At 50.7% G+C, this 26081-nt stretch overlaps 8 protein-coding genes across 8 annotated transcripts; 5 read left to right on the top strand and 3 right to left on the bottom strand.

Moving 5' to 3' along the window:
- Window positions 1-824: 824 nt before the first annotated feature.
- On the bottom strand, window positions 825-1814 carry AKAW2_21152S (urea carboxylase-associated family protein; the record flags this gene model as incomplete). Its single annotated transcript, XM_041685944.1, has 2 exons — window positions 825-1024; window positions 1076-1814. The coding sequence occupies 2 exons, from the start codon at window positions 1812-1814 to the stop codon at window positions 825-827; spliced, it is 939 nt and encodes a 312-aa protein (XP_041539978.1).
- A 582-nt stretch (window positions 1815-2396) lies between these two features.
- BMS1 (GTPase BMS1) lies at window positions 2397-6143 on the top strand (the record flags this gene model as incomplete). The annotated part of the gene is made up of 4 exons (XM_041685943.1): window positions 2397-2454; window positions 2533-2603; window positions 2670-2759; window positions 2826-6143. The coding sequence occupies 4 exons, from the start codon at window positions 2397-2399 to the stop codon at window positions 6141-6143; spliced, it is 3537 nt and encodes a 1178-aa protein (XP_041539977.1).
- An 844-nt stretch (window positions 6144-6987) lies between these two features.
- On the top strand, window positions 6988-8611 carry AKAW2_21150A (uncharacterized protein; the record flags this gene model as incomplete). Its single annotated transcript, XM_041685942.1, has 2 exons — window positions 6988-7608; window positions 7670-8611. 2 exons carry the CDS (start codon window positions 6988-6990, stop codon window positions 8609-8611), a joined length of 1563 nt encoding a protein of 520 aa, XP_041539976.1.
- Window positions 8612-9096: 485 nt separating this feature from the next.
- AKAW2_21149A (putative lactoylglutathione lyase (Glo1)) lies at window positions 9097-9832 on the top strand (the record flags this gene model as incomplete). The annotated part of the gene is made up of 2 exons (XM_041685941.1): window positions 9097-9714; window positions 9770-9832. 2 exons carry the CDS (start codon window positions 9097-9099, stop codon window positions 9830-9832), a joined length of 681 nt encoding a protein of 226 aa, XP_041539975.1.
- A 1057-nt stretch (window positions 9833-10889) lies between these two features.
- On the top strand, window positions 10890-11741 carry AKAW2_21148A (TNT domain-containing protein; the record flags this gene model as incomplete). Its single annotated transcript, XM_041685940.1, has 2 exons — window positions 10890-10958; window positions 11088-11741. 2 exons carry the CDS (start codon window positions 10890-10892, stop codon window positions 11739-11741), a joined length of 723 nt encoding a protein of 240 aa, XP_041539974.1.
- Window positions 11742-12769: 1028 nt separating this feature from the next.
- On the top strand, window positions 12770-13607 carry AKAW2_21147A (TNT domain-containing protein; the record flags this gene model as incomplete). Its single annotated transcript, XM_041685939.1, has 2 exons — window positions 12770-12844; window positions 12891-13607. 2 exons carry the CDS (start codon window positions 12770-12772, stop codon window positions 13605-13607), a joined length of 792 nt encoding a protein of 263 aa, XP_041539973.1.
- Window positions 13608-14216: 609 nt separating this feature from the next.
- Window positions 14217-16703, bottom strand: AKAW2_21146S (CCCH zinc finger and RRM domain protein; the record flags this gene model as incomplete). Its single annotated transcript, XM_041685938.1, has 5 exons — window positions 14217-14570; window positions 14632-15647; window positions 15720-16364; window positions 16437-16555; window positions 16639-16703. The coding sequence occupies 5 exons, from the start codon at window positions 16701-16703 to the stop codon at window positions 14217-14219; spliced, it is 2199 nt and encodes a 732-aa protein (XP_041539972.1).
- Window positions 16704-17416: 713 nt separating this feature from the next.
- EFT1 (elongation factor 2) lies at window positions 17417-20400 on the bottom strand (the record flags this gene model as incomplete). Its single annotated transcript, XM_041685937.1, has 6 exons — window positions 17417-17434; window positions 17497-19275; window positions 19332-19987; window positions 20067-20124; window positions 20253-20268; window positions 20393-20400. 6 exons carry the CDS (start codon window positions 20398-20400, stop codon window positions 17417-17419), a joined length of 2535 nt encoding a protein of 844 aa, XP_041539971.1.
- Window positions 20401-26081: the final 5681 nt, after the last annotated feature.

Below are 26081 nucleotides of genomic sequence, written 5' to 3'. Positions count from 1 at the left end.
TGCATCCCGCACCACATGGCGCTGATCATTCGCTCCGACTCGCTGATGCTGGGATATCAAAAAAGGAAATAAAAAAAAAGGAATCAAAGATATGATGCGGAACTACAGACCGAATCTGGTGTTTTACGGTGGTGACATTAGCTCACATGATCGTCGCTGTTTAATCCCACTTCCTGAGGTCGCCTCTAATCAACGCACGGATCCAAGTAATCATCTCCTGTCATAGATATTTAAGGAAATTCAGGTTAAGGTTAATGTGCGTGTAGCTACTAGATAGATTTGTCATCTCATCTCTTGCTATTGAAGTAAAACTTAATGGGAAGTTTCTTCAAGGAATGAGAGTGTCTCCATAGAACCAGCATCCTGCCTATTGTGATGTATCGTTCACTTGGATGAAAATACATCCATAAAGAGGGGAGCATTAATACACATCCCTGTCGTCCATTTTGGAACCTGTGATAGCTGTTACTGTAGTTGTATCTGACAAAAAGCAGATCCCCACGGAACCTTCGTACTACTACTACTACATATGTTGGGACGCATCTCTCTATCTGCTCTCCAGATAGACCCGATACAACGCTCTAAATTTATCTGTATTTAGTGCGTTGAAGGCCTACGCCAACAAAAAACCCGTCTTCAACGCAAGATACTGGTAAACCATTCTGAGTAGGATACCTCGACCGACTTGTAGACCTCGGTATCGCCGGAAGTTGCTGCTATTTATATGAATTGCTTTAAATAGCCACTCGGTTCGACATGGTACTATACGAACACTCTGGTCGTCAGGGTATATCATACATCATATTATATATCCTCCCCGATACCTATAGCCCAACATAACCAGATCCGTCATCCTCCCTCTGTGGCATCTTCATACCGTGCATACCAGCATACTTGGGGCTTACAGGCTCCTTCCAGCCCTCAAGCACCTTGGAATCCGTCAACTTATACAGTTCAACGCCCAGTGGACGTGTGGTAGCCCCCATATCTGCCTTCTCCTCCCAGCCCCAGTTTGACAGATCACCTACGACCAAGAATCAGTATCTAATCTTCATGATTGCCAGATAAAACTCACCTCCAGGACATGCCGACAGTGCGCAGAGTACATCAACTTCAGCGAAGAACTCAAAGTACTCTCCCGGCTTTGCAGGAGAAGTCTCCATAAAGTACTTTCCTTCCTCATCGAGTCCCGTCACCTGGAAGACATTGAGCACGTCATGCACGTCAAGCTCTGTCAGACCATACGGAGCAACAGCACGGGTCAGGTTAGAGTGGCAGTGGAAGTCGAAGCTTTCCCCACCCATGACCAGATTCACATAAGGATCACAACGGGTACCAAGAAGGTCGTGCACGCGCCCTCCGAACTGCGTTGTGCCGAAGCCCTTTCCTTCTTTTCGCTTGCCATCCTCATCCAAGACTTCGTGAAGTTGCCCACCTGCTAGCGAATCACCTGTAATGGTAATTAGAGGGCGCAAGTATGGCAGGTTCGACCACAGGCGGTCACCAACCGAGACATGGGAGGCGTGGATCTGACGAGTGCGCGCTGCCCAGAGTCTTTCGCGAGGGTTATTCGCATTCCAGATGTTAAGATCACCCACTTGAGGACCCTTCGGCGTTGTGAGACGGCAGATGTGTCCGGCTGGTACTACCCAAGCTTGGCCCGAGCATGGACGAATAGTGAAGGATGACTCTAGAGTTCGTTTGGAGGACTCGGAAGCTGTTTCCGAGATGTTTCGGTACAGCTTTGAGGTAGCATGGACTCCAGAATCAGCAGGAGCTGTATAAGCTGGAGGGGGACGACGCGGAGCAGCCATTGTGGATGTGTCTGGTTGAAGCAGTAGTCTTAAGGTAATATATTTGGCGGTTCGAGATGACCAGTGTAGTACGCAACCAATGCGAGAGGAATGTACATCTTAACCCACGCCAGGGGCAGTGAACCTATGCTTTAATAGTACACGACTACCTCGGGATGCCTGCCGATGATCGCAGCGTTCCTTATCGTATTCTGCCCCATACAGCCCCGCTTTGGGGTCCCAGTTCGGATCCTCTCATGGCCATCACGACGTATTGACACCGGGCCGATATGGAAGGGTTGAGCCCTTATCGAACTCGACCGGGCCGGACGATAACTGATCGCAGAACTGATCTCATTAGTAATTAGTTGCCTGGGGCAGCAATGTTCCTGTTCCGCCTTTTGCCCCCATTTTCTCCGGCGGGAAGATCTCGGCTCGGAAAAAACACCCTCCGGCGAAAGAAAATGGAAATAATAATTTTGGCCGAGCTACTGGACAACGGAAGCAGCTCGCCGATTGCTCGACTTTTTTGGTGAAAGCTTTTATCTTTTCACGAGCCGGGGAGAGATTTCTTGAGGGGTCCACAGACCTCGCATATTCAAGATGGAGGAGCAATCCAACAGGGCGCATCGCCCTGCCAAAGAGAAAAAGAAGTACGACGGTATGTAATACTTCTTCAAAGTCGGATTCGCCGCTTTTTCAAAGAAAATGGTCGACTAACAGATGTATCGCAACTTAGGCCCGAATCCGAAGGCTTTCGCGTTCTCGAACCCTGGCAAATCGAACAAGGCCGGCGCAAGATCTCACGATGTACGCGCTACTACCCTCTTCATAATCCCGTACGCAACGGTCACTGATGCTCATTCTGCCGCATAGATTAAAGAAAAGAGACTCCATGTGCCTCTTGTTGATCGCCTGCCCGAGGAAGCTCCGCCGCTCGTGGTGGCTATTGTTGGCCCACCGGGGGTATGTATCTTTACCAATGATGCCATTGTCAAGATTGCAACATGCTAATGCCTTCGCTGCTTCCAGGTTGGAAAAACGACCCTTATCAAGTCCTTGATCCGTCGATACACAAAGCAGACCCTCAGTACCCCTAAGGGACCGTTGACTGTTGTAACCTCAAAACGGCGCCGCCTTACCTTCCTAGAATGCCCCTCCGACTCCCTCGCCAGCATGGTCGATGTGGCTAAGATCGCGGATATTGTGCTTCTGATGATCGACGGAAACTATGGCTTCGAGATGGAGACTATGGAGTTCTTGAACGTTTTGGGCTCTCACGGTATGCCCGGAAATGTGTTCGGTATCCTGACCCACTTGGACCTTTTCAAAAAGCAGAGCACCCTGCGTGCTGCCAAGAAACGCCTCAAGCATCGTTTCTGGAGCGAGCTGTATAACGGTGCCAAGCTTTTCTACCTTTCCGGAGTCGTCAATGGCCGCTACCCCGACCGTGAAGTGCACAACTTGTCCCGCTTCTTGTCTGTCATGAAGAACCCGAGACCGCTCATCTGGCGCAACTCTCACCCTTACGCCCTCGCAGATCGATTCCTCGACATCACGCCGCCTACCCAGATCGAAGAAAACCCGAAGTGTGATCGGACGATAGCGCTCTATGGATACCTACGAGGCACCAACTTCCCGGCTTCTGGTGCGCGCGTGCATGTTCCTGGTGTGGGTGACTTGACTGTTTCTGGCATCGAGTCTCTCCCCGACCCATGCCCAACACCTTATATGGATCAGCAGTTGGCTAAAGCCACCGGCAAGAATAGCAAGCGCAGGCTGGGAGAGAAGCAGAAGTTGCTTTTTGCTCCTATGTCCGACGTCGGTGGTGTCTTGGTTGACAAGGATGCTGTTTACATCGATGTGAAGACCTCGAACTTTGATCGTGGCGAGGAATCTGACGATGAGGAGCGTGGCCTGGGAGAGCAATTGGTCGTCGGTCTTCAAGGAGAGCGTAAACTTCTGGGTGAGGCAGACAGTGGTGTTCGTTTGTTCCGCGGCGGTGGTGCCATCGGAAAGGCAGATGACGAGGATGAAGCTGTCGGCAGGAAGCACAAGAGAAACGTTCGATTCCTGGACGGCGAACAGGACAATCAGGATGCGGCGGACGATGATGAAGGCTTCGAAAGCGAAGAGGGCGAAGAGGACGAGGAGGACATGGAGCAAGATGAGGAAGAGGACCTGAGCGGTGATGAGGAAGAGGTCGACGCTTCCGCACCGCCAGATTTCGAGGCCAACTTCAAGGAAAGACAAAACGGCAATGCTCATCAGAAAGAGGACGACATCGCTTTTGCCGACAGTGACTCCGACCTTGGTTCCATCTCGTCAGTAGAGGATCAGGTCCTTGATAGCGACGAGGACGACGAAGACGAAGACGGTGAAGATGATGGCGAGGTCCGTTGGAAGGATAACATGCTTGCCAATGCGAAGGCCCTCCATTCGAAGCGTCCTAAGTACCGTGTCCCTGACTTGTCACGCATGCTTTATGATGAAACCATCACACCTGCAGATGTGATCCGCCGATGGAGTGGTAAGGAGGAGGCCGACGGCGATGACGATGAAGAGCCTGAAGAGGACGAAGACGCTTTCTTCAGGAAGACAAACGTTGAGGAAGAAGAAGCTGCGGAGTACCGTGCTGTTCCTGAGTACGACTACGCCAAGCTAGAAGCCAAATGGCAAGATGCGGACATGATTAAATCCTTGCGGCAACGCTTCGTCAGTGCCAAACTGTCTGGTGGCGACGATGATGATTCGGATGTCGATGATGCATTTGATGAAGATGACGAGGGTGACGGAGAGTTTGAAGACTTGGAGACTGGTGAAGCTTTCGACGGGTTCTCTGACGAAGAAGGCGCCGAGGATGATGAAGCTGCAGAGGCCGAAGGCCCCGTCGACTTGGATGCAGAGCGAGAACGTAATGCAAAGAAGAAGGAAGAATTGAGGCTGCGCTTTGAGGAAGAAGACCGTGAAGGTTTCGCTAACTCCAAGGATAACTCCCGGCAGGCCGGGGGTGGAGATGAAGAATTCGGAGAGGACGAGTGGTACGATATGCAGAAGGCCAAGCTCCAGAAGCAGATCGACATCAACCGTGCTGAATTCGATATGCTTGACCCGGCCTCGAGGGCCCGTGCGGAAGGTTTCAAGGCTGGTACTTATGCACGTATCGTGCTTGAGAACGTTCCTTGCGAATTCGCAACCAAGTTCAACCCCCGCTTCCCTGTGATTGTGGGTGGATTGGCCCCGACTGAAGACAGATTCGGTTATGTGCAGATCCGCATCAAGAGGCATCGTTGGCATAAGAAGATCCTGAAGAGCAACGACCCTCTCATCTTCTCTCTTGGTTGGCGCCGCTTCCAGTCCCTGCCGATATACAGCACTTCGGACAGTCGAACCCGTAACCGCATGCTCAAGTACACTCCCGAACACATGCACTGCTTTGGTACCTTCTACGGGCCTCTTGTTGCACCTAACACCGGTTTCTGCTGTCTGCAATCATTCTCGAACAAGACTCCGGGATTCCGCATCGCTGCTACAGGTGTCGTACTGAGCGTCGACGAGCACACGGAGATTGTCAAGAAGCTTAAGCTGACTGGTGTACCCTACAAGATCTTCAAGAACACCGCTTTCATCAAGGACATGTTCAACTCGTCTATTGAAATCGCCAAATTTGAAGGAGCTTCCATCCGGACTGTGTCTGGTATTCGTGGTCAGATCAAACGCGCTCTCAGCAAGCCCGAGGGTTACTTCCGTGCTACCTTCGAGGACAAGATTCTCATGAGCGATATCGTCTTCCTTCGCGCATGGTACCCGATCAAGCCCCACCGCTTCTACAACCCTGTCACCAACTTGCTGGATCTGGACGAGGACGGTGTCGGTGACAACGGCTGGAAGGCTATGCGTCTCACTGGTGAAGTCCGTCGTGAAAAGGGAATTCCTACTCCTATGAACAAGGACTCAGCTTACCGCGCCATTGAGCGCCCCGAGCGTCACTTCAACCCTCTTCGTGTGCCACGCCAGCTGGCGGCTGACCTTCCCTTCAAGTCCCAAATCACGAAGATGAAGGGTCGGAAGGACAAGACCTACATGCAGAAGCGTGCTGTGGTCCTGGGTGGTGAAGAGAAGAAGGCACGAGATCTCATGCAGAAGCTTAATACCATGCGCAACGAGAAGCAGGCCAAGCGTGCGGCCAAGCAGGAGGAACGGCGCCAGGTGTATCGTGCGAAGGTTGCGGAGGGTCTGGAAAAGAAGGCCGAGCGGGAGAAGAGAGAACGGGATGAATACTGGCGCCGAGAAGGTAAGAAGCGCAAGAACCAGGACAGTGAAGGTGGCGGGGGTAAGAAGCGCAAGTAAGGCAACGCTTCCTGCAACGGCATGTTTTTGGGATCTCTACCGGATGTTAAAAGTTTACTGTGAATATGGTCGATGTGTATCTATCTACATGTTGCATGGTGGATGGCGTTGAATCTTACCCGACTATAGCGTCGGACTTCTTATTTCTCTTATTGGATTATTGTTTTTATGTGGATATATTGATGCTCTATACCAGGAATAGACTGAGTTGGTGTTGACTTTTACATTTCTGTGGCTGCCTGAAAATGGTGCCTGAACCATGCGGTGGAAGTAACCCCACGTGACCGCGCCGCGCAACGCGTCTTGTCTCGTCGCTCGTTGCTGAGCTGGTCCTGGAAGATCTTCCCCATGTTGCCCTGCGCCCACCAGCGCAGTGAACGCTAGCTCTGCATTCAATTTGTTCTCCATGTAGGCGGATTCTCGTCTACATATGGCATCCCTCCTCATCCTTCCCTCGCGCCCCTTAAGCCGATCCATCAGGCATCGGGATTGACGTGCGGAGACCAGCAACGTGCTTTTGCTAGTACTTAGTCCCGCCTTGCACGTGTGGATTCTTCGAACGCCATCCCTTGCAGCAAACAGCTTCTCAGGCATTTTGTCTCAGTGGACTGAGTGCTCCTGACAGCTCCGCTTCGGACCCTTCCCGTGCCCAACAACGTCAGAAGCGGGCGGTGATCTGCCTCTGTTTGACGCTAGACGCCAGGCCGTTTGAGAGCCCTCGTGATTGTTTACCCTCTGCCTCCTCTGCTGCCATCGGAGGAATGTGCAAACGCCACACCCGAGAGCTTATTGAGATTCCTCAGAAGACCTGCAGTGTCAGATTTCCGCCGCTCATTTTATCAGTATGAGTGGATCGTCGCGGTTAGACGGACGCCCACATGTGCAGAACCCCCAACCCCAAATTGCGTCGCGGAATCTTGCAGAAGCCACCGAACACCACAGCCGCCCAGCTGGGAGCCGCCATCATGACACCATAGATCATAGAAACAGTCGTGTTGGCGTATCGCCACCTAAGCCGGAGTCGTCCATGGCGGTTCACATAACATCAGAGCCACCATCGGACCAGCCGGCATCTAATTCCAATAGACACTTACCACAGTCTTCGGTCTCGACGGGTCTGCCGCCTGTCGCGCAAGAAAAGCACGTCGAATACAACAGAACGCAAGAAATAATGCACCACCAACTTTCGTCAGAACCCACGGGGACGAGTATACACGCGTCCACTGGTGGGCAACAGATCAGGTCTGAGCCATTGGCGTCCACCATTCGAAAGAGCCATAGTCCCTCTATGACTGTACCGGGAAGCCCATCTAAACATAACGCCCCATCGAAGAGGACTGCAGCTGGGATCTCCAAACACCTTGTCGATGCCCCAGGAGCGGACCACCCTTCCGAAGTAGACAGTCCCGATCGACGTCGCTCTCATAGTATTGGCTCCCTATCGCGTGAGAGCAGGATTGCAGCGGTAAGGCTTATTCCTTACATCAATTTCGGCGACTTGTATGTGAATTCTAATTTCAAATTAGTTGTCCGTTCACCTACGAACGCGGTTATCGTATGCTGCCGCCAAGGTTAAGAGTAGGAAGATCCATGGCTTACCGCCTAGTACAGAATCTCTCGCTAAGGTTGGACTGTTGCCCGCCTTCAGCGAGATAGAGGCTCAGCGTTTGGGAGAAAATAGCTCACCAGATGGAACCACAATGTCTGCGCCGGATCCACCCTCAACAACCAGTTTCTACACCCCGAGCGGCCCTGGGCGGCTGTCTCCTGTGGCCCAATCCGCCGATGCCTCGCCACCCTCAAACCTCGATCTGCCAAAATCCCATCCTCGCCCAAAACTCGCACCCCCTGCAGATATTGCAAGTGGAAGCCGCAGTCGCCGCCGACGTCCCAACCCCAACGAGCCGCTGCACCACCCGAAAATTTCCGTGTCACTGCATCGCAGACATCGTTCTTACCAAGAGGTTGGCGTGTCCAGGCCAGCTGCAGATTCAGAAAAGGTTCAGGTCCCTGGGACTCCTCCTCTTGGCCCAATGCGTCAGGCTTCTTATAACGGTACGGTTGGTCATCAAAACCACAATCGAAATAGCGCTATGGAACAGGACGCTATCGAAACTCTGCTTTTCATGTCCAGTCCTGGACATTCGGGCTATCACTCAAGCTCCCAGCATTCCCAACGTCAACGAAATATATTTCAGAGCAGCCACGATTCCAGAAGCTCGGCCTCTCGAGTGCCCCATAGTCAAGACTCTCAAGACAGTAATCCCCGTGGTCGGCCTATGCCAGTTTCAAACGATCAAGGAATTGGTCTAGAATTGCACGCTGGAGACGAGATCGACCGGATTCTGGATCAAATGGACAGTGACAGCGACGACGAAGTCAAGTTTGCTTCGACACAGTCCAGCTTTACGGACCATGGCTCTAAGCAAGCTGACAGCTCTCAAGAGCATAACCGACGAGGTGGATGAGAGGCATTCGGACACAGCCCTCGGTGTTCAGCCTGCCTGCCTTTCTAAGCTCACATGTACGGCTCAAAATGACAGTCATCAACAGGACAGTGGCAACATTTGCCCTGGTTTGCATATACTCTTTGGTACCCCAACCTGAAGAATCGCTATTGGAGTCGGACTTAGATTGCGTCAAATATCTGGTTCAGGCCAGCCCTAGATTACTCTTACAATTGCGATTACTATATCCTCAGACGAAAGGAACGGTCGTGGCGTTCTCAACATCATGTTTCCATGGTCCACTAATGCCACTATCTGCCCAAACAGGTCATTATTCGGTCATACTTGGAGAATCTCCCACCATTGTGCTCCTTAATTCCTATAAGGGGCTTCGCTACGTAGAGCATCCCGCGCGCATTGGTTCTATTGCTGGTACAGGTTTCCTCCGGCTTGCGTGCAAACAACTTGCGCTCTTCCAAGCTACAATCTTTCGTCACGCCAAAGGAATGGATGAAGCAACACCTTCCGCATCTCAATCATCCCCTTTCGAGGCGGGCATCTATCTTCCTGGGGGTCATAACACCGACCCGCCTCTGACAACCGACACGGTCGGTTACCGATTGAATCACTTTATGCTCCGCATCCGAGATCCTCAGCGCACTCTGCATTTCTACATCGATCTCATGGGCATGCGCACCATTTTCACCATGAACGCCGGCCCTTTCACCATGTACTACCTTGGCTATCCCCCCACTCCCAGCGACCGCGCCGACCTTTCTGCCTGGGCCTTCCGTGTCGCCAACGTCCGTGAACTCACCCAGACCATCGGGCTGCTGGAGTTTTACCATACTCATGGGACTGAGAAGGATAAAGAGTTTAGAGTGTCTACAGGGAACTTACCTCCTTACCTGGGATTTGGCCATCTAGGTTTCACTGTCCCGGATGTTCCCGCGGCTGTCGAGCGACTGAGGGGAGATGGTGTACACGTGCTGAAAGAGGTTGGGGACAGTTCCAGGGGTAGTGTTCCTCTCAGTGCTTGGGAAGAGCATCGCGGCTTGGGGACGGGGGATGTACATCCAAAGTTCAAGGAAATTTACGATCAGATTGCGTGTGTGGCTGATCCGGTGGGCAGACCTGACTCTATCAATCACAGTACCCAAGTTATTGACGGTTGCTTAGGATGGATACATGGTTGAACTTGTTCCGCAGAACATGCAGGATCAATGGGCCCGGCATAGTTGATACCTGTGGGAAGTGAATAATGTAACTTGAACTTGTGTGTTATAGCAACTCCAAAGCACCTTGGAGAATAACTCTCAGCCCTGAAAGCCCAGCCACAAATTCCATTCCACAACAAGTACAAACTCCGCGGGACTTTCTACCCGTTCCCCCTTTCAACGGTAATCCTTGACTAGCTCGTCTCTCCATGCTTCCACTGTAATAGACTTATTTGTATTCCAAATGGTAAATTGATACAGCAATGTCCTCCACTCATGAAGCAATCGATCTCTCCCAAGCAACTCACCTACAGACAAAACAGTACTACCTACTGGACAGTAGTCTACCTCTCAATAGGCCCTCAAATCTACCAGTACCACTACTATTACTACAAATACTAGCTTTCTTCACTCATCTAGGCCTAAACAGCCTCACACGCGCCCCTTTCCCCTCCCTCTCTCTCTCTCTCCCAGCTAAGCCAAGCCCAAGCCCGCCAACAGCTACGCATCGGCCCTTCCGTCCTATTCCCCGCATACTTCCTGTCGAGTTCTTTCCATTTTGGGTCTAGCAGATACTTGTTATTATGTTAGGGTAGGATTAGTACCAGGGCTACTTAAACAAATGAATAGATGATAATCAGTGCTGCTAGTGTTCTCGTTCGTTCTTGTGGCTGTATAGGGGGTGGGGGGGTACTATCTGTCTCAATTCATCCAATTGATTTGATACCAAAGCGAAATACAAGCTTTATGCAGCATTCAATATGTAGTACTTAGTCCTTATTACTTACTAGACGTTTCCTGGCTTGGGTGTATCTACATTCTCGTAGCTCAGTATATAGCATTCCATCCATATGGTAAGGAATGGTGTCTAGGTATGCCCTTCAATCCATCTCTCGATATCTCCCCCCTTTCTTGGGTATAGTGAGAATGGTTGTGGGTGATACGATGGGTGGAAATCAAAATAATATATAAGTCAGGTATCACCATCTCAAGGACGTAGTCTCGAGTCTTTCAGATAGGACATACAAATTTACTGGCCTCCAGCTCCTCTCAGGACTTACTAGTAGTACCTAGTAATCACCATGGTTATCCTTGCCCGGGTCTCGCTACTTCTTGTCCCGTTACTGGGGACTTTATCTCATGCACTTCAGGTACGGAGTCTCAATTCGACCCCTCTCTCTCATCATACCATGGATGTATATACATAGTAGAGAGAGTGGGAGAGAGAGTGAAGAAGCGGAGAAGCACGTACACTAACACCACCCCCCATCCTCCGACAGGCCGAAGACTATCCCTCAACCTGCGTCGATGCCTGCGACGGCATAGAGCCGGATCCGAGCGACACGAGTTATTACTGCGACTACTGCATCTGCAAGAACAAATTGCTAGGATGGTCCAATTTCCAACCGACCGACAACTTCACCGACATGTTCACCGACTGGGTTCCGCTGGGCGGCCTCTGTCCGAAAGATTGGCTCTGTACCTGGGCGAACTGGACCGACAATGGATTCAACCCCACTTATAGCAAACTTGTCTATCCACCCAACAATGGCTTCAATGGCTGTCCCAAGAATGTGAGTCTAGGTGTTGGCACCTTGGTGGACCGCTTTGGCACGCAAAATGGCAGTTATCTCGCCCCGGCGGACGCTCCGTACGGAGAGCGATCCATCGGGCCAAGCAGTCTGAACAAGTACAATGGTAGTACCATGTACAACTACTGGAGATTCAATGTGACTGAGGAGTTTGTGGCTTTGGGTGGGGAGATTCTGCCGTGGTATGGTCAGCCTGGAGGTGGCTGGCAGTGGTATGCGAATGTCACCCAGTTGCAAATTGACGGCAAGCTTAAGTTGGTCGGGGCGACGACTTTTGGGGTTAATGAAGCTTGGGAGGCTGCTGGGCCGATGGAGAGAGTCTATGGTCTTCAGGATTATTAGGTAGTAGCTGAGTAGCTGAAGTGTAGTGCTGGCGATGGCAATTGTGTATTGCACGGGCCCTGTTCCTTGGGCAGCGGAGTCAGTAGGTGTTAGAGGACTGGGGTGTATGCCGTTACTAGTAGTAAAAGCAATACAATTTCTATAGAGTCAATAATTAGCTGGAGTAACTTTGCAGGTAGACAAGGGGGTAGACGAGATATAGTAGTATGACCACAATAACCTTGCAATAGCTTCAGAAATAAGATGCAAGCCCTAAGCAGGCGTAACGAGCCTTAGGCATACAATGAAACACTAACTATATTAGTGAAGGAATGGATCCTCAGGCTTTGCTGGCCCAAAGCCAACAACAACATCAACATCAACATCAACAACAAAAATCATGAAAAGCAATTCTCTCATTCCGGTAGAGGATCAAAAAGCTCCGCGGGGATCGGCATTTAGATACCGAACGAACCCTGCCGTACTCCATGCCATACACCGGGGCTTACCGATGCCGATACTTACTCTTCATAAATTGGCAGATGACTTGAAGCATTTCTGCGATCTACTTTGGCTCTTACTCGTACGAGTAAGAAGTTGCAGTTAGGAACATATTTCGTCGTGGAGTTCGGGTGAACATGGCTAGCAGATCATTGCAGTCAGACATGCCTTTCTCCTGTCTCACACACCAGCTCCCACTTCTTCCACGGTTTCCCTTGTAGCTTGGGGGTTCTCTTTGCCTCGGTAAGTAATTCCGGTGTCACACTAAAGAGATGGAAGTGGTATACGTCAGGTGAGTAGTAGCTATTCACCAAGTATAGTAGATGCTGACTGGTGATATGCATACCGACATTGGCATTGGTATGGGTGGTAGTATGAATGAATACACAATGGCTGGCTGCATCCCTTGTGTACTTGGTAAGAGTTGACCATCATGAAAAGATCATCCTTCAAAGGCATATAAAGGCGTAGAGATCAGTGTCTATCGTTCTTGTTCATCAACTTTCAAGCCCACTACTTCGGATTAGCCAATCTCATTCACAACGACCATGGTCCTTCTTTCCCGTGCACTACTCGCTCTCCCATTGCTGGGCTCACTGGCCCTTGCAGATGTGGTAAGTCAGGTTGACGCAAACAAAGTCTTCAAGTAGCTCATGCTAACCCACCCAGATCCAGGAAAGTGCCATCCCAGAGAAGTGCGGCCAGAACTTCTGCGACGGCATACAGCCGATAAAGGGGGATCCCGTACAGGACAAGTTCTTCTGTAAAGACTGTCTCTGCCAAAACAAATGGCTGGGTCCAAAGGTCATCGATACCTCCGGCAACTGGACCGAAATCTTCAAGGGTTGGGAACCGTTTGGAGGCCTGTGTCCTCGTAAGTGGCTCAACAAATGGGCAAAATGGGACGTGAAACCCTGGCAAGATCCAAAGTATCCGGACCATGATGGTTTCAAAGCCGGCTCTCTACCAGGAGGACCTCGCGTTGGCAGCTGTGTGGACCGCTTCGGCAGTCCTTATGGTGGTTTTCTGGCCCCTCTGGGCACCAAGTACAGCGCACGAGCTATCCCGCCGAGGAACCTAAATAAGTATCCGGATAGCCCGCAGTTCGACTACTATGTTTATAAGGTGAATAAGCCGTTCATTGCCCAGCAAGGGGAGATTGCCCCGTGGTTTGAACAACCTGGGGGTGGCATACAGTGGGTTGTGTTTCCGGATATGAAGGACGGCCTGAAGTACTTGGTAGGTAATGAGACTATTGTACCCGTCAACGTCGAAGATTGTCATGAGGATGGCGTTGTGGAATGGGATGAAGGAGCAAATGCTCCTAGCTTGGAGGCGTGGGAGAGTCTGGAGCCGGCGCAAGGGGACCCAATGTTCTATCATTGAGCGAGGCATAGGCGTTTGAGGGCTGTTGCTGGATGATGAAATTGTATCATCTGGCAATTCCTTTGAAGGACTTGCCTCGAAGAAGAGGTATATATGCCTTGGTACGGAGGAACCAATAACGGATGGACGAGGATTTCTTTTGTATGCTCATCGGGATAGTAGTTAGAGGTAGTTGCAATAATCATAATACAACATTCTTTTGGTGGTCGTACTTGGTTCTACTCATATATGATGGTGGCTACATCTTAATATATTATCATCAAGATATGCAACCAGCATTAAAAATGAATCGTCACCCATCAGTTGCATCTGCAGAGTCACATAACTATCGTACAAGCCTAAAGGCCAGAGAAAATCGAGCCAGGTACATACATACATATACATATACATACCCAGCAGAGTCTATCACGTCAAAGCAAATAAGGATCAAAGAAGAAGACACCGACGACTACTTTATGCAACGAGACAAGAAAGAAACCATTTTCCCTTCCCCAGAAGACGCCAGGAATATGAAGAACAAGTGCAGACGTATCTATCTACTAATCCATCCATCCGTCCATCCCATCATGAGCATAAGTTACACTCGAAAGCAGGTAGGTAGGATCTACTCTACTCCACTCCCCAACTGTCATCCACCTCTGCCACATCGTAGTCCACGTCGTGCGGGCCGTCCTTGCGTGCTCCGCTCTGTTCCGGTAACATGGATGGCCCCGTTGCGTTGTCCATTACCGTGTCCTCGTCTGACCCTGTCTTGTTGGTATCCGAGCCAGGGCCGGATGTTGCGCCGCTGGCGGGGAGGGTGATAGGGGGGTTAGGGACCCAAGTGAGCTGGACTTGGCCTACCGAGGGGATGTCTCGGGTTCCAAACATGAACTTCTCGGCTAGGTAGCGTTCCTTGAAGGCTACGATGACTGAGTCGGGTTGGTCTGGGTTGGGCTCGATGGATTCGTATTCGCCGACGCCCTGGTATACTGGGTTAGCTTTGAAAGCGTAAATAGGGTAAGACTGGAGGCGGGAAACTTACAATGAGGTATTGTCTCAAGGCCTCGTCCTTCTCAGAGTTGGCCTCCACACCGGAGACAGCCACCCTACGGGGTCGGTTGTCGAGACGTAGAACACCACCTCTGCCGCGAGCAGCGCCGCCACGACCACGATATCCACCGCGGAAGGACGGGTCGTAACCACGGCCCCGGGGCGGGAATCCACCACGAGCACCGAAGCCTCTTCCGCGACCGCGGTAGGAGTATGGTGCGCTCGCACCAGCACCGTTGGGGTCGATACCAAGACTCTTCGCTTCGGCTTCAAGAGCGGCCAGTTGTGCACGAAGCTGCTGGGTCTGGTCACTGGCATTCTCCTGTGACACACCCGCTTCGTCGGCCGGAGAGGCGCTGCCATCACCGCCTTCTTTCGCGCCAAGCTTTTGCATCAGACGAAGCTTCTCTTCCTGCTGCTTCTTAAGGAGCTCGTCGCGCTGTCGCTCGAGGGCTTGTTTTGCTTCCTCAGTCTCCTTGCGCTTCTTCAATTTCTCCTCGTGCGCCCGTTGAGCTTCCTCTTGCTGTCTCTCAAACTCTTCGCGGTTGAAGGCTGGACCCTCGTTCATGGCGTCGCCGGCAGGAGACCGATGGTCACCATTCCGATCACCCTTGGGCTTATGCCAGTAGACTTTGACGAATCGGTTGTCAAAGATCACCTTGGGACTAGACCATGCCCGTTTAGCAGCTGCGTGGTTATCGTAGGTAATCAAGGCCAGTCGCCGGTGTGGTTGCAGAGTGACTTCAGTGATCTCGCCATATTGTGAAAAGAACTCTCGGATCGTGGCTTCGTCCATCTTATCATCAGGGATCTGCTCAACGACAATAGTCGTGATCGTCGTATCCTCGTTAGGCCCAGCAGAAGAGAATTCGGAGCGTCGTCCCCTGCCTCCAAAGCCACCTCGGTCCCCACCACGACCGCGGCCGCGACCTCTGTCGCTGCCTCGCATAGGTGTATCCGTGCGCCTTTGGAAGTCGGTAATGAGGTTGGAGGACTTTGGATCGTATTCTAAAGATAAAAAAAACCCCCATCATTAGCAGAGTTCGTTCAGCGGCAAACGCAATCAATCGGCCAACTCACCATCTTCCTTGGAGGACCCTGGCATGGCATCGTGCTGGTAGGGGCATGTAGCGCCAAGGTAGCAGATACCCTGGGTCTCGTAGAACGGACACCGCTCCGAACTCTTGGGTCCCATCTTGTCCGGCTGCTGGCCGGCACCGGCGCCCGGGGGTGGTATCGGCATCGGAGGCATGCCCGGCATCTGAGGGAAGCCCATGCTCTGTAGAGCCATCATCGCTGCCATCGGATCATTCTGGTCAAAGCCGGGGAACGCAGGAGGCATCACTGGGAATCCCGCTGCACCAGGATGGAACTGTCCCGGACCAGCCGGTCCTGCGCGGCCGCCGTCCCTACCCATCCAATCTCCCCGGCCACCGCCACGTCCCCGGCGAGGGGTCTTGTATGTGCGATGGTGGGGTCCATCGTCGCGCTCCTGATCGGCCTGGAATCCCTCGTGGTAGTTACGCTTGCGATTGAAATTGGAGCCATCAGCTTGCGACTGTGGAATGCCGTAAGGGCCATTTGCTGGGCCGGAGGGAGCTCCAAAGGCCTGCTGCTGTTCCGAAGCTGATCCTGCAGCACCATCATGGGACATCGCGGCGGTTTGAACGGGCTGCGGCTTGGGCGCAAACGTTGTGAAGAGTTCATCGACAAACTGAACGGTGTCTATATATGCAAGAAAAGCCAGTGAGCCAACTGCGCTTTCTCTGCGCAAGCAAGTACCTCAACATGACTAACGTTCTCTCAAGAAGTCTTCCAGGTTGTCCACCGAAGCCTTCCGGATCTCCTCGTCCGGGGCATCTGTTCGGATAAGCGCCAGGACATAATCGGCGAGCACGTCAGAATCGGCATCCGATCTGGACCGGCGAGTTATTCGTTAGCTCGTGATTCAGCGCAGGGAACGTCGTGGAAAAACAGTCGCCGGGCAGATGAGCCTTACATATCTTCCAGTTTCCTCACTACCCACGACTTCACCTCAGTCGCTTGATCCTCAGTGAGCTGCATGTTGCCGCGCAAGGTTGCAACCGTGGCAGGCGACTGTTGCCGAAAGGAATAGTGCCTCGAAGAGCTTATAGAGACAGCAGGCGTTACTTGGCGGCGCCCGAAAAGAGGTTTGGGTCAGGGATCAAAATCGGCGTCAAAAATGCGGATGATGAATATAGTGACAAAATAAAGGCTTGCCGGTAATTTTGATCAGAGATTTGCGCGAATCATCGTGCGATGAAGGAAAGACGTGCGAGGAGATAGCAACAGAGCTTTGCGGACCAAAAAAGCCGGGGAAACGCGAGCGACGCGGATGACAGTCTCCCCACGTGACCTACGCTGGGTGAGCTGCCCGGTTGCCCTACCACATCACGTCACCACCGGTGCTACTAATCTCCTATCTGGCCGACAAGCCAACTACGAGTCTAAAGTGACGATATACTGATAATGAACTTGAAAACCATCATATTTTTTTCATGTCCAATCGAGGGAATAGGAAAGGAGCTATGGAAAATCCCTCGCGGTCGTTAACGTAAAAATGAAGCCATCGCATATGCTCGTGCACAGCTCGATTCTACTTCTCTAAGCGGTCGAAAATCCACATACGACATTAAGCTGTTTTTCTTTTATATCCTCCCCCTCAATGTAGACAGGGTATTGCATTCGTCAATCTCATAAACAGAGGATTCCATCCATCACAAGTTCGAAATTTAGTCGGCTTGTATGGAAGGTTTTTACAGCTTGTCGTAGTACTGTTCATATAGGTTAGCTTCGGATCTCATTGATGGAACTTAGTATACGGGTTTTAACTTACGTTCTCGTAGCCGGGAACCTGCTCCTTGAGACCCTTGCGCTTACGCATCTCAGTGACGACCTGACCAGGCTTGGAGGTGGGGTCAAGAGGAGATCCACCAGGGAGGACGGACCAGTGGTCGAAGACAGACTGGGGGAAGGCCTGTCCACCGGTGGCCTGACGAAGCTCGCCGGGGAAACCGAAGGACTCGTTGACGGGCAGGTAGGCCTTGACGTTGAAGAGAGGAGTACCAGGGCGCTGCTCCTCGGTGTAGACGTGACCACGACGGCGGGTAAGGACACCGTAGATACCACCCATGGCCTGCTCGGGGACCTGGATCTCGACGTTGAAGATGGGCTCCAGGATGCCGGGGTCGGCAAGCATGGTAGCAGCATACAGGACACGACGAGCAGTGGGGATGATCTGACCACCACCACGGTGAATAGCATCAGCGTGCAGAGTAACATCAAGGATGTTGAAGCGGATAGAGCGCATGGGCTCCTCAGCGATGGGACCCTCACGGGTGGCCCACTGGAAACCAGAGACGAAAGAGTCCTTGATTTCGTTAAGGTACTGGACAGCCTTGGTCTGGTCAACCAGCAAGTTGGCACCGGTGGTGTCGGGACCGAAGCACCAAATCTTACGGGCATCGGTGACATCCCAGCCGTACTCGTCAGCAAGGAGACGGGCACGAGCCTTGAAATCGTCACGGGGAGTGATCTTGCCAGCCTCAATGGCCAGGGAGACCTCCTCGTCAAGGGGCTGGGCAGTGAGGTACAGACGGTTGTGCTTGTTGGGAGACTTGGACAGAGCAGTCATGCTGGAAGTGCCAGCGACGGTCTCACGGTAGGAGACGACGGGGTCGGAGATACGAAGGGGAACACCAGCGTGGTCCTCCTCGAGATCCTTCAGGCAAATTTCCAGGTGAAGCTCACCAGCACCGGCAACGACGTGCTCACCGGACTCGTTGATCATGGTCAGGACACAAGGGTCAGACTTGGACAGACGCTTAAGACCTTCGACCAGCTTGGGCAGATCCTGGGCGTTCTTGACCTCAACGGAACGCTGGACGACGGGGGAGACGGAGAACTTCATGACCTTCATGTTGTGGGCAGTCTCGGAGGTGGTGAGGGTACCAGACTTGAGCAGGAACTGGTCAACACCGACCAGACCGACGATGTTACCGGCGGGAACATCCTCAATGGGCTCGACGAAACGACCCATCATCAGGATGGTACGCTGGATGTTCTTGACGAACAGGTCCTCCTTCTTGCCAGGGACGTAGTTGGGACCCTGGATACGGACCTTAAGACCGGAGCGGACGGTACCGGAGTAGACACGACCGAAAGCGTAGAAACGACCCTTGTCGGAGGTGGGAACCATCTTGGAGACGTAAAGCATCAGAGGAGCCTTGGGGTCACAGTCGCGGATACCGACGGCGCAGTCGTCGTCGGAGGGACCCTCGTAGAGAGTCTCACCACGGTACTTCTGGGCAGTAACGGGGGAGGGAAGGTGGATACAGATCATCTCCAACATGGCATCAGCGGCGGGGAGGAACTTGCGCATGACAGCCTTGAGGAGCTGCTTGCCAGCAAGGTCCTTCTCGTCGTTGGAAAGCTTGACCTCAAGCTTCTCAAGGAGAGTGGGGATCTGGTCCTTCTTGTCGTTGTTGATGGTCTGGAAGATCTTGAAGATGGGGTCCAGAACGAACATGTTGAAGGCACGCTCAACGGGCTTGCCGTTGACCTCGGGCTGGGACTTGGTCCACTTCTTGGTGGCGGGGTTGAAGTAGTTGTCACCCTGTTTTGATTGTTAGCGATGTTCATACACAAGCAAGATGATGCATTGCTTCATACCCAGAGACGCTCAAGCATCTTCTTGCGGTCAACACCGAACTTCTTGGCGAACTTGACGGCGAACTGGCGGACGGTGAAAGCCCAGCCGTGGAGACCGGAACCGAAGGCAACGGTACCCTTCTCGGCGTAGACCTGGACATCACCAAGAGCCTTGTCGAAGTAAGTGGCGATGATGACGTTGACGGACTCGATGGTACGAGAGAAGGACTGGTACAGGTCCTCCTTGGAGACCTGGAGCTCGAGCAGAGCACGGTCGACCTTGTTGATGATCAGGACGGGCTTGATACGCTCGGTCAGGGCCTGACGAAGGACAGTCTCGGTCTGGACACAGACACCGGAGACACAGTCGACGACGACCAGGGCACCGTCAGTGACACGCAGAGCAGCAGTGACCTCAGAGGAGAAGTCAACGTGACCGGGGGAATCGATCAGGTTGATCAGGAACTCAGAGCCATCGACCTTCTGGGGGATCTCCTTGAGATCCTCCTCATCGGGGAACTTGGCGTAGAGGGAGATGGCAGTGGACTTGATGGTGATACCACGGTCCTGCTCATCGGGACGGGTGTCCATGTAACGACCCTCACCAGCCTTAGCAGCCGAGATAATACCGGCACGCTGGACCAGGGAGTCGGAAAGGGTGGACTTTCCGTGATCGACTATGGTTGCGAGTCAGCGAGATAAAACTCGAGATACATATGGCCATCAATGATGCCAAGACCTGGATCAAGTACATACCGTGAGCAATGACGGACATGTTACGGATGTTGGCCGGGCGGTCCATCAGGCCGCGGATCTATTTCCAGCATTAGTACGCTTCCATCCTCGTTGACTGATTGCTTTTCCCATAACTGGGCCGGGGTTGCCCTCTTAGGTGTCGAGAAGCAGTCCGATGCAAGTGGGTGCGGGGAACATAGAACGGACCTCTTCGATAGTGAAGCTATAAAGAACATCGTTAGCACGTTATTCCATGTTTCCAAGGTATGATGCCGACCCCTCAACCCATCTATGCGATGGTATAGCATCGCCATAGAGATTGACCGGGAGTGTGTGGGTGAACGTACTTAACCATCTTGACTGATTTTTCTCGTCAACTGCCGTAGAGGCGGGGTTTCGTAAAAAAAAGAAAATAAAAAGGAAGAACGACACACAAAGGACCAAGATCGAGAGCTAGCTCGACCGAGTGATCAAATAGGACAAGAAAGGCCTATGTGCGCTGCTCCGGGGAAAGAGACAGAGATGGCTTCGCGGAGGAAGGTGAAGGAAGGAAAAAGAGAGAAGAGGGAAGGGAAGAGGGCGGATGGAGAGGAAGAGGGGAAAAGAGGGAAGGAAAGCGAGAGGGCGGCGGGTGGGGACACTTTTTTTTGTGCTGGTGGGATTTTTTCCGATTTCAAATCTGGGATGTGCGTTTTTTCTTGTCGGGCCCCTCGTTTCCTTACCGTTTCACTGCTTAGCGTCGGTTACTTTTCTTACCCTCTAGTTGTATCTACTATCTTTCTTTTCTCTTTTTTTTTTCAGTGCCCGCCAGTCCTGCTTATCGTAATGGTTATAAATGAAAGGAAATACTGGGTAATAAGGGTAGATTGTGGATGAGTATCCGTAATGACGGCTGAACTGGTACTACTACTACTTACTGCACAACTGTTAGGACTCATCATTAATACCTCGTCCGATTTCCTCTCTGGGAGCCCGCACTTCCCAGCAAGCACAGACTGACTGGAACTAAGGTAATGGGAGTTGACCATGGTTTATGGGCAAATTATACCTTCCTCTGGAGAGGTCATCCAATGACCAATTACTATAAGCTTACAGAGCTCATAGCTCCTCTCTTTCCCGTACACGAGCTCTTCTGGTATCTTTAGCCACCTTACTGTAACCTCCAACCTCCCTCTCAACGGTGATCCCGTGTTCAGGTGGGTGGGTGGCAAAGAGTGCTGAAGTGTGCTGATATCATGATCCGTTGTACCAGAGAAGTTCTTTCCCGCCATCCTGAGTGGGTAATTAAGGTATGGAGCTTACCCAATTGCGGCCTAGTTCCACTGGCCAATATCTTCATATTCATCACCTTGGTCAGCTTGCTTTCAATGGAGAGAAACATTGTCAAGTATTCAAGAGAGATGAATAGGAGGGAAATAAAACAGTAAAAATGGCAGTCACATCTTAATCTTATATGTCTAGCTTGTAATGAAGTTTATTAGTTTCTCTACACTGTAGCTGCTTACTACAGGCTGGTATTGACCCCTCCTTCCTCACCGCCCGGCTGGTCACGGGATGGGGGGAAGCGGAGTTAGGAAATAATGCATTACCGAACGTTACAACAACGTGGTTCGACCAATTTGACAGCGGCAGGCCAATCGCCCGCCCGACTACTCCTGCACACCTGCAAATGCGGTCCGACGTACCCTTTTGCAGTACACATATGACTAGTCTAGGCTCTTCGGCTCTATCAATCTATCCTAAGGTAGATGATGTGGCATAGTAGTTATTGTCTAAGCTACTGCTGAAGCAATTATACTAGTAGGCCTGGTCACGTGGCTAGATCACCAACCACCTGTGAGGATCTGATTTCATAGTCACCCAAGTAAACCTTAGAGAGGATGAGCACTCTGAAATGAGCACCTAGGTATCTTTGACAATTATATGTTGTGGCAAAACTCGCGGTTTCGAAGAGAAGATAAAAACAATCAGGTTACATACAGAATGAGTCCTGCTTATGCACCTCGATTGTTTACTTGACCGACCCTCGATGGCAGCATTATGCAGTGGGTAGTATAATTCATACTATACCGAACATACGACTCCCTAAATCCATGATGGAGTCGGCGCTAGTTGTGTTCGCCCTAGGCTCGTCAGTTCACCACAAGCCGGGTTTATCGACAAAAACAGCCCCATGTTGCCTCAGGAAATCATCGTGAAACACCGTAAAGAATCACACAACAAGCCCACCGACCACTGAGTGTCCTTGTTCTAGCTATGGCGCTGCACAATGATACTGACACGTCCCTGAACATTCCAGTAGTGGAACAGGCGAATCCAACAATTCTCATAACAACGGGGCGGTTTGTATTTAGAAAATAGATGAGCTACGGTATATCTGAAGCGGAATCATATAGGGAACAACATCCTATGATGACGGGGCGTTCGCAGCGGATAATTTAAGATATATCCTGATGGGCTGATATTCAGTAAATATATAGCTAGAATTGGAATAGGCGCAAACTATAATTTGATCGTACTTGTGTGATCAAGAATGTGCCACTCAGGCATATAGTGATCCTGGGATGTAGTGCAACAATTTTCAAGATTCCTGCTGGCTCCCCTAAGACCTTACATCTTTCTAGAAATCTATTGTTGGAACTAAACTGTAGCGATGTGTACCATCAGGAACATGAACTGTTTGTAATTGATATCCAACTGATTTGGTGGACGGTCAGACGGTCCTTGTTTCTGTTCCATCTTTGCGGGTTCGAATGCCATACGCTGAGTACTTATAATCATCTGCGTAACAGTCCTTAGCTATCTGTTGTTGGAGTGTTGGTTTCCGGATTGATACAAGACAAAGTAGCTAGTGAGAGGTTCATGACACGGCTGTCGGACGTGAAGGGCCTCGCATAGTACAGAATTGATTCCGTTTATATCACTCCAGTCCAGGCGACCGAAAAATAATCAGTCCAGTTGTGCTTCACTGCATGTATATTTCTGTCAAAATCGTCTTAAAGCATCATAAATACTTTTAGAGCGTGTGGGTGGATGATACCAAGAACAAGCTAAGATCTGTACACTATTGCCTGTGAAAAGGAACATACTTATATCCATCCTTATACTATTTTATATCATATCATTGGCTGTGTTCTGCTAACTAAAAGCTCATTGTAACAGCTGCAGTATCTCTTGTACGGATTTATTGATAAACTGTCTCTGTCTCATGACTCAGAATAATTCTGTAGCTCTTACTTTTCACTCGTTCATGTTATTTGAACAGTCCTATACATTTAGAATCTCTATCTTTCTTAAAGGCAAGGAGCTCCTTTTCCCAGCCCCAATAGTCATTCATATGATAGTAGCTTTTTGCTGCGACATTTCAGTAAAGAATCAACAGCGAATGCCATCTGATTGGCAGAGGATCGAATTAGCGAGTGCCATTGGACTTATGGCTACAATTGCCTAAGACTCAATCAAACGCGCCGTCCATATAACGCGGCGCTCTAGATATGCTCCGAGAGAATTAGACTTCTGACTCCTCAGTGTCGATGTTGTGTAGCCATGCTTGCCAAGCTTGCAGCACTACTGTGCTGCGACAGGTATTGTTTTGGATAAACTGCTCGATGCGAGGAATGAAGTATTGCTCAACTGGGATAGGGTAAGCGTTCCTAATTAAACACCTCCATAGAGGAGACTCGGCAAATACAATGAAGGACGGCAGCCATTGTCTGTTAGAATTACATTCCGGCACGACTATCGCATCCCAAGCTCGAAAGATAGGATTCCCCATGCCGTAGAAGCCTACAGCAGTATCATCACCTATCACGTCTACCATAGTTGCGTTACGTCCTTTCGACCTCATCCAGTAATGCTCGGCTGTTTGTGGCGCCCGATTAGCAACGTTGTAAAGCAGTCCGAATCCTTCAGATTTGCCCTAGAACTAGGGATGAGAATTGACATATTTCGATCTCACAACGGCACAGGCATAAGGGGTAATAACAAGCTGCAAAATATTCAGAGAGAGCTTGCTTCAGTTGATGAGAGAGCCAGGTAGGCTTTACGCTTGGTAGGAGCAGGCAGAATATAAAAGCATTTTCTTTTCTAAACAGGAAGAATGGGAGACGCCATTACAAGAGAAAAGGTTTTCCATTAAGAGTAGCTTGAACATGTATCAATGAAGGTCCTACTGCATTACAATCTGAGAGTGGAAAACAGCTTTCTTCATTTCCGGGATCATTGATTTAGAAAATTGTTAAATTTTGGGCACGCATTAACCATGAGATCAGGTAAAGACCGAGGCCATTAGGTAGTATTGCATGATCGGCCCAAAAACGAATCTTTCAGCGACAGAGCAAACTCCCGTCAATCGTTGAGCCATGTGCATGGAGTGGTTGGCTATAAGTGACAGCTCAAACTTATACATATCGCCAATGCCATTGCTCTCGTGCCACTAAACTACTGCTGTATGCCGTTCCATCGATGGCGGTGAAAATTCGGCGCGGACATACCGAGATGTCCACAAGGTTGACATGATCAATGAAGTACTCTTTACAGCAGTTGCATCGGAAAACTTTTCCTATGTGAGAGTGTGGTCGGGAACGCAACATGACCACAAGCTATATATAACCCTAGTCTGCAATAACCGACGGAGTGATCTTCATGATACTCCGCCGTACACATCTCCTCCAGAATTCTTCCATAGCCGCCTGTCTTCCTCCAGAGTCATTTCTCATAGCGTATAGAGTCTGTGACTCTCTAAGGTTCAGAAACCGACAGAGCGGCTTCCATCCATTCTGACGATGAAACTCCAGCAACCTCTCTGGTGGCACAACTTTGTGAACGTACCTATCGTGTTCCATTAACACTTGCTTGACCTTGTCACCTTTCTCCTCGTTGCAAAAATAGAACCACAGGGCTCTATCATATTCATAGTGCTCTGCCACCACCCTGTCCGTATACCGAAGTATCGTCCACGAAGGCCGATCGGAATAAAGCGAAAAACCGTGGCTACCATGGACTGGTGCCACCCTTCCACGTCGCGAGTATATTCAGGATGACATGGGCTTCTGGATATGTGGTCATTAGTTTGTCGGTGTAAAGACAGCAGGGAGTATGCAAGATTGCCTGATCCAGGCCATGAGTCATGTCAGCAAATGGGTAAAACTACCAGTGGTTCAATGGAGGTATCAAAGTGATCTACGTCCGAAGTCACTTGTCAACTGGATAAGCTGCTCGAGGCCAATGCGGTGCCCTTTACCATTGAACTTCCGATGTAACGCATTTGTCCACATCGGCAAATGCCCCAGCTCCCAGTTCCATGCGGTCTAGGGAATCATGAGGTTAAAATCCGAGTTGGCATATCGCGGCGTTAAGTGCTGCACCCCTGTTGAGTGAGAATTTCTACCTTGCTGCTATGGTACTATAAAGTTCTTACATTTTGTTCCAGTGCGCCCTAACCGCAACGCTAATACTTTCATTGGTCGTTGACGGCCCGACTCCCTCGTGGTATTCGGACTCTCGGAGAGATAGGCATGATGAGGGATATTTCGTCTTGCATCATGCATTGGTTCCCATTCACGGACAGATGTCGTCCACGGATATAAACTACTTATGTACTTCATTAGGCATCATCACCCACTTTACTCCACCACCCAATCGTGGGCGTTCATCAATATGGAATACACTAAGACTGTAGAACTGACTGATGATAGTTTCACATGTCTCATTTCTTTTCTTTTTCTGTTTTCTTCTCCCTTTCTGCTGCATGGTCATGTAGATCGAAGATAACTCACCGAAATGGTGTGCTGATATTTTGAAGATGCAATGATAAGCAAGGAGCTATCACTCGCGTGCGCTGAAGTGGTAGATTCGACGTATAACATACAATAGCCAGGAAGAGGGTTAATGCGTTGCCCAGAGAGGCATCTGCAGACGGAGATTACTTTGTTGCATACTTACTATACAGTAGTCTCTTGCTGGCATCTCAGCAGCCACGGTGTCTAAAACCCCCTGTTGTCCCCGAAAGAAATGAACTATCATCACTTTTTTCTA

Source organism: Aspergillus luchuensis, chromosome 2 (genome assembly GCF_016861625.1).
Source record: "Aspergillus luchuensis IFO 4308 DNA, chromosome 2, nearly complete sequence".
Taxonomy (NCBI): domain Eukaryota; kingdom Fungi; phylum Ascomycota; class Eurotiomycetes; order Eurotiales; family Aspergillaceae; genus Aspergillus; species Aspergillus luchuensis.
The sequence above is the reverse complement of the archived record's forward strand: the minus strand, read 5'-3'. Positions and strand labels throughout refer to the sequence as shown.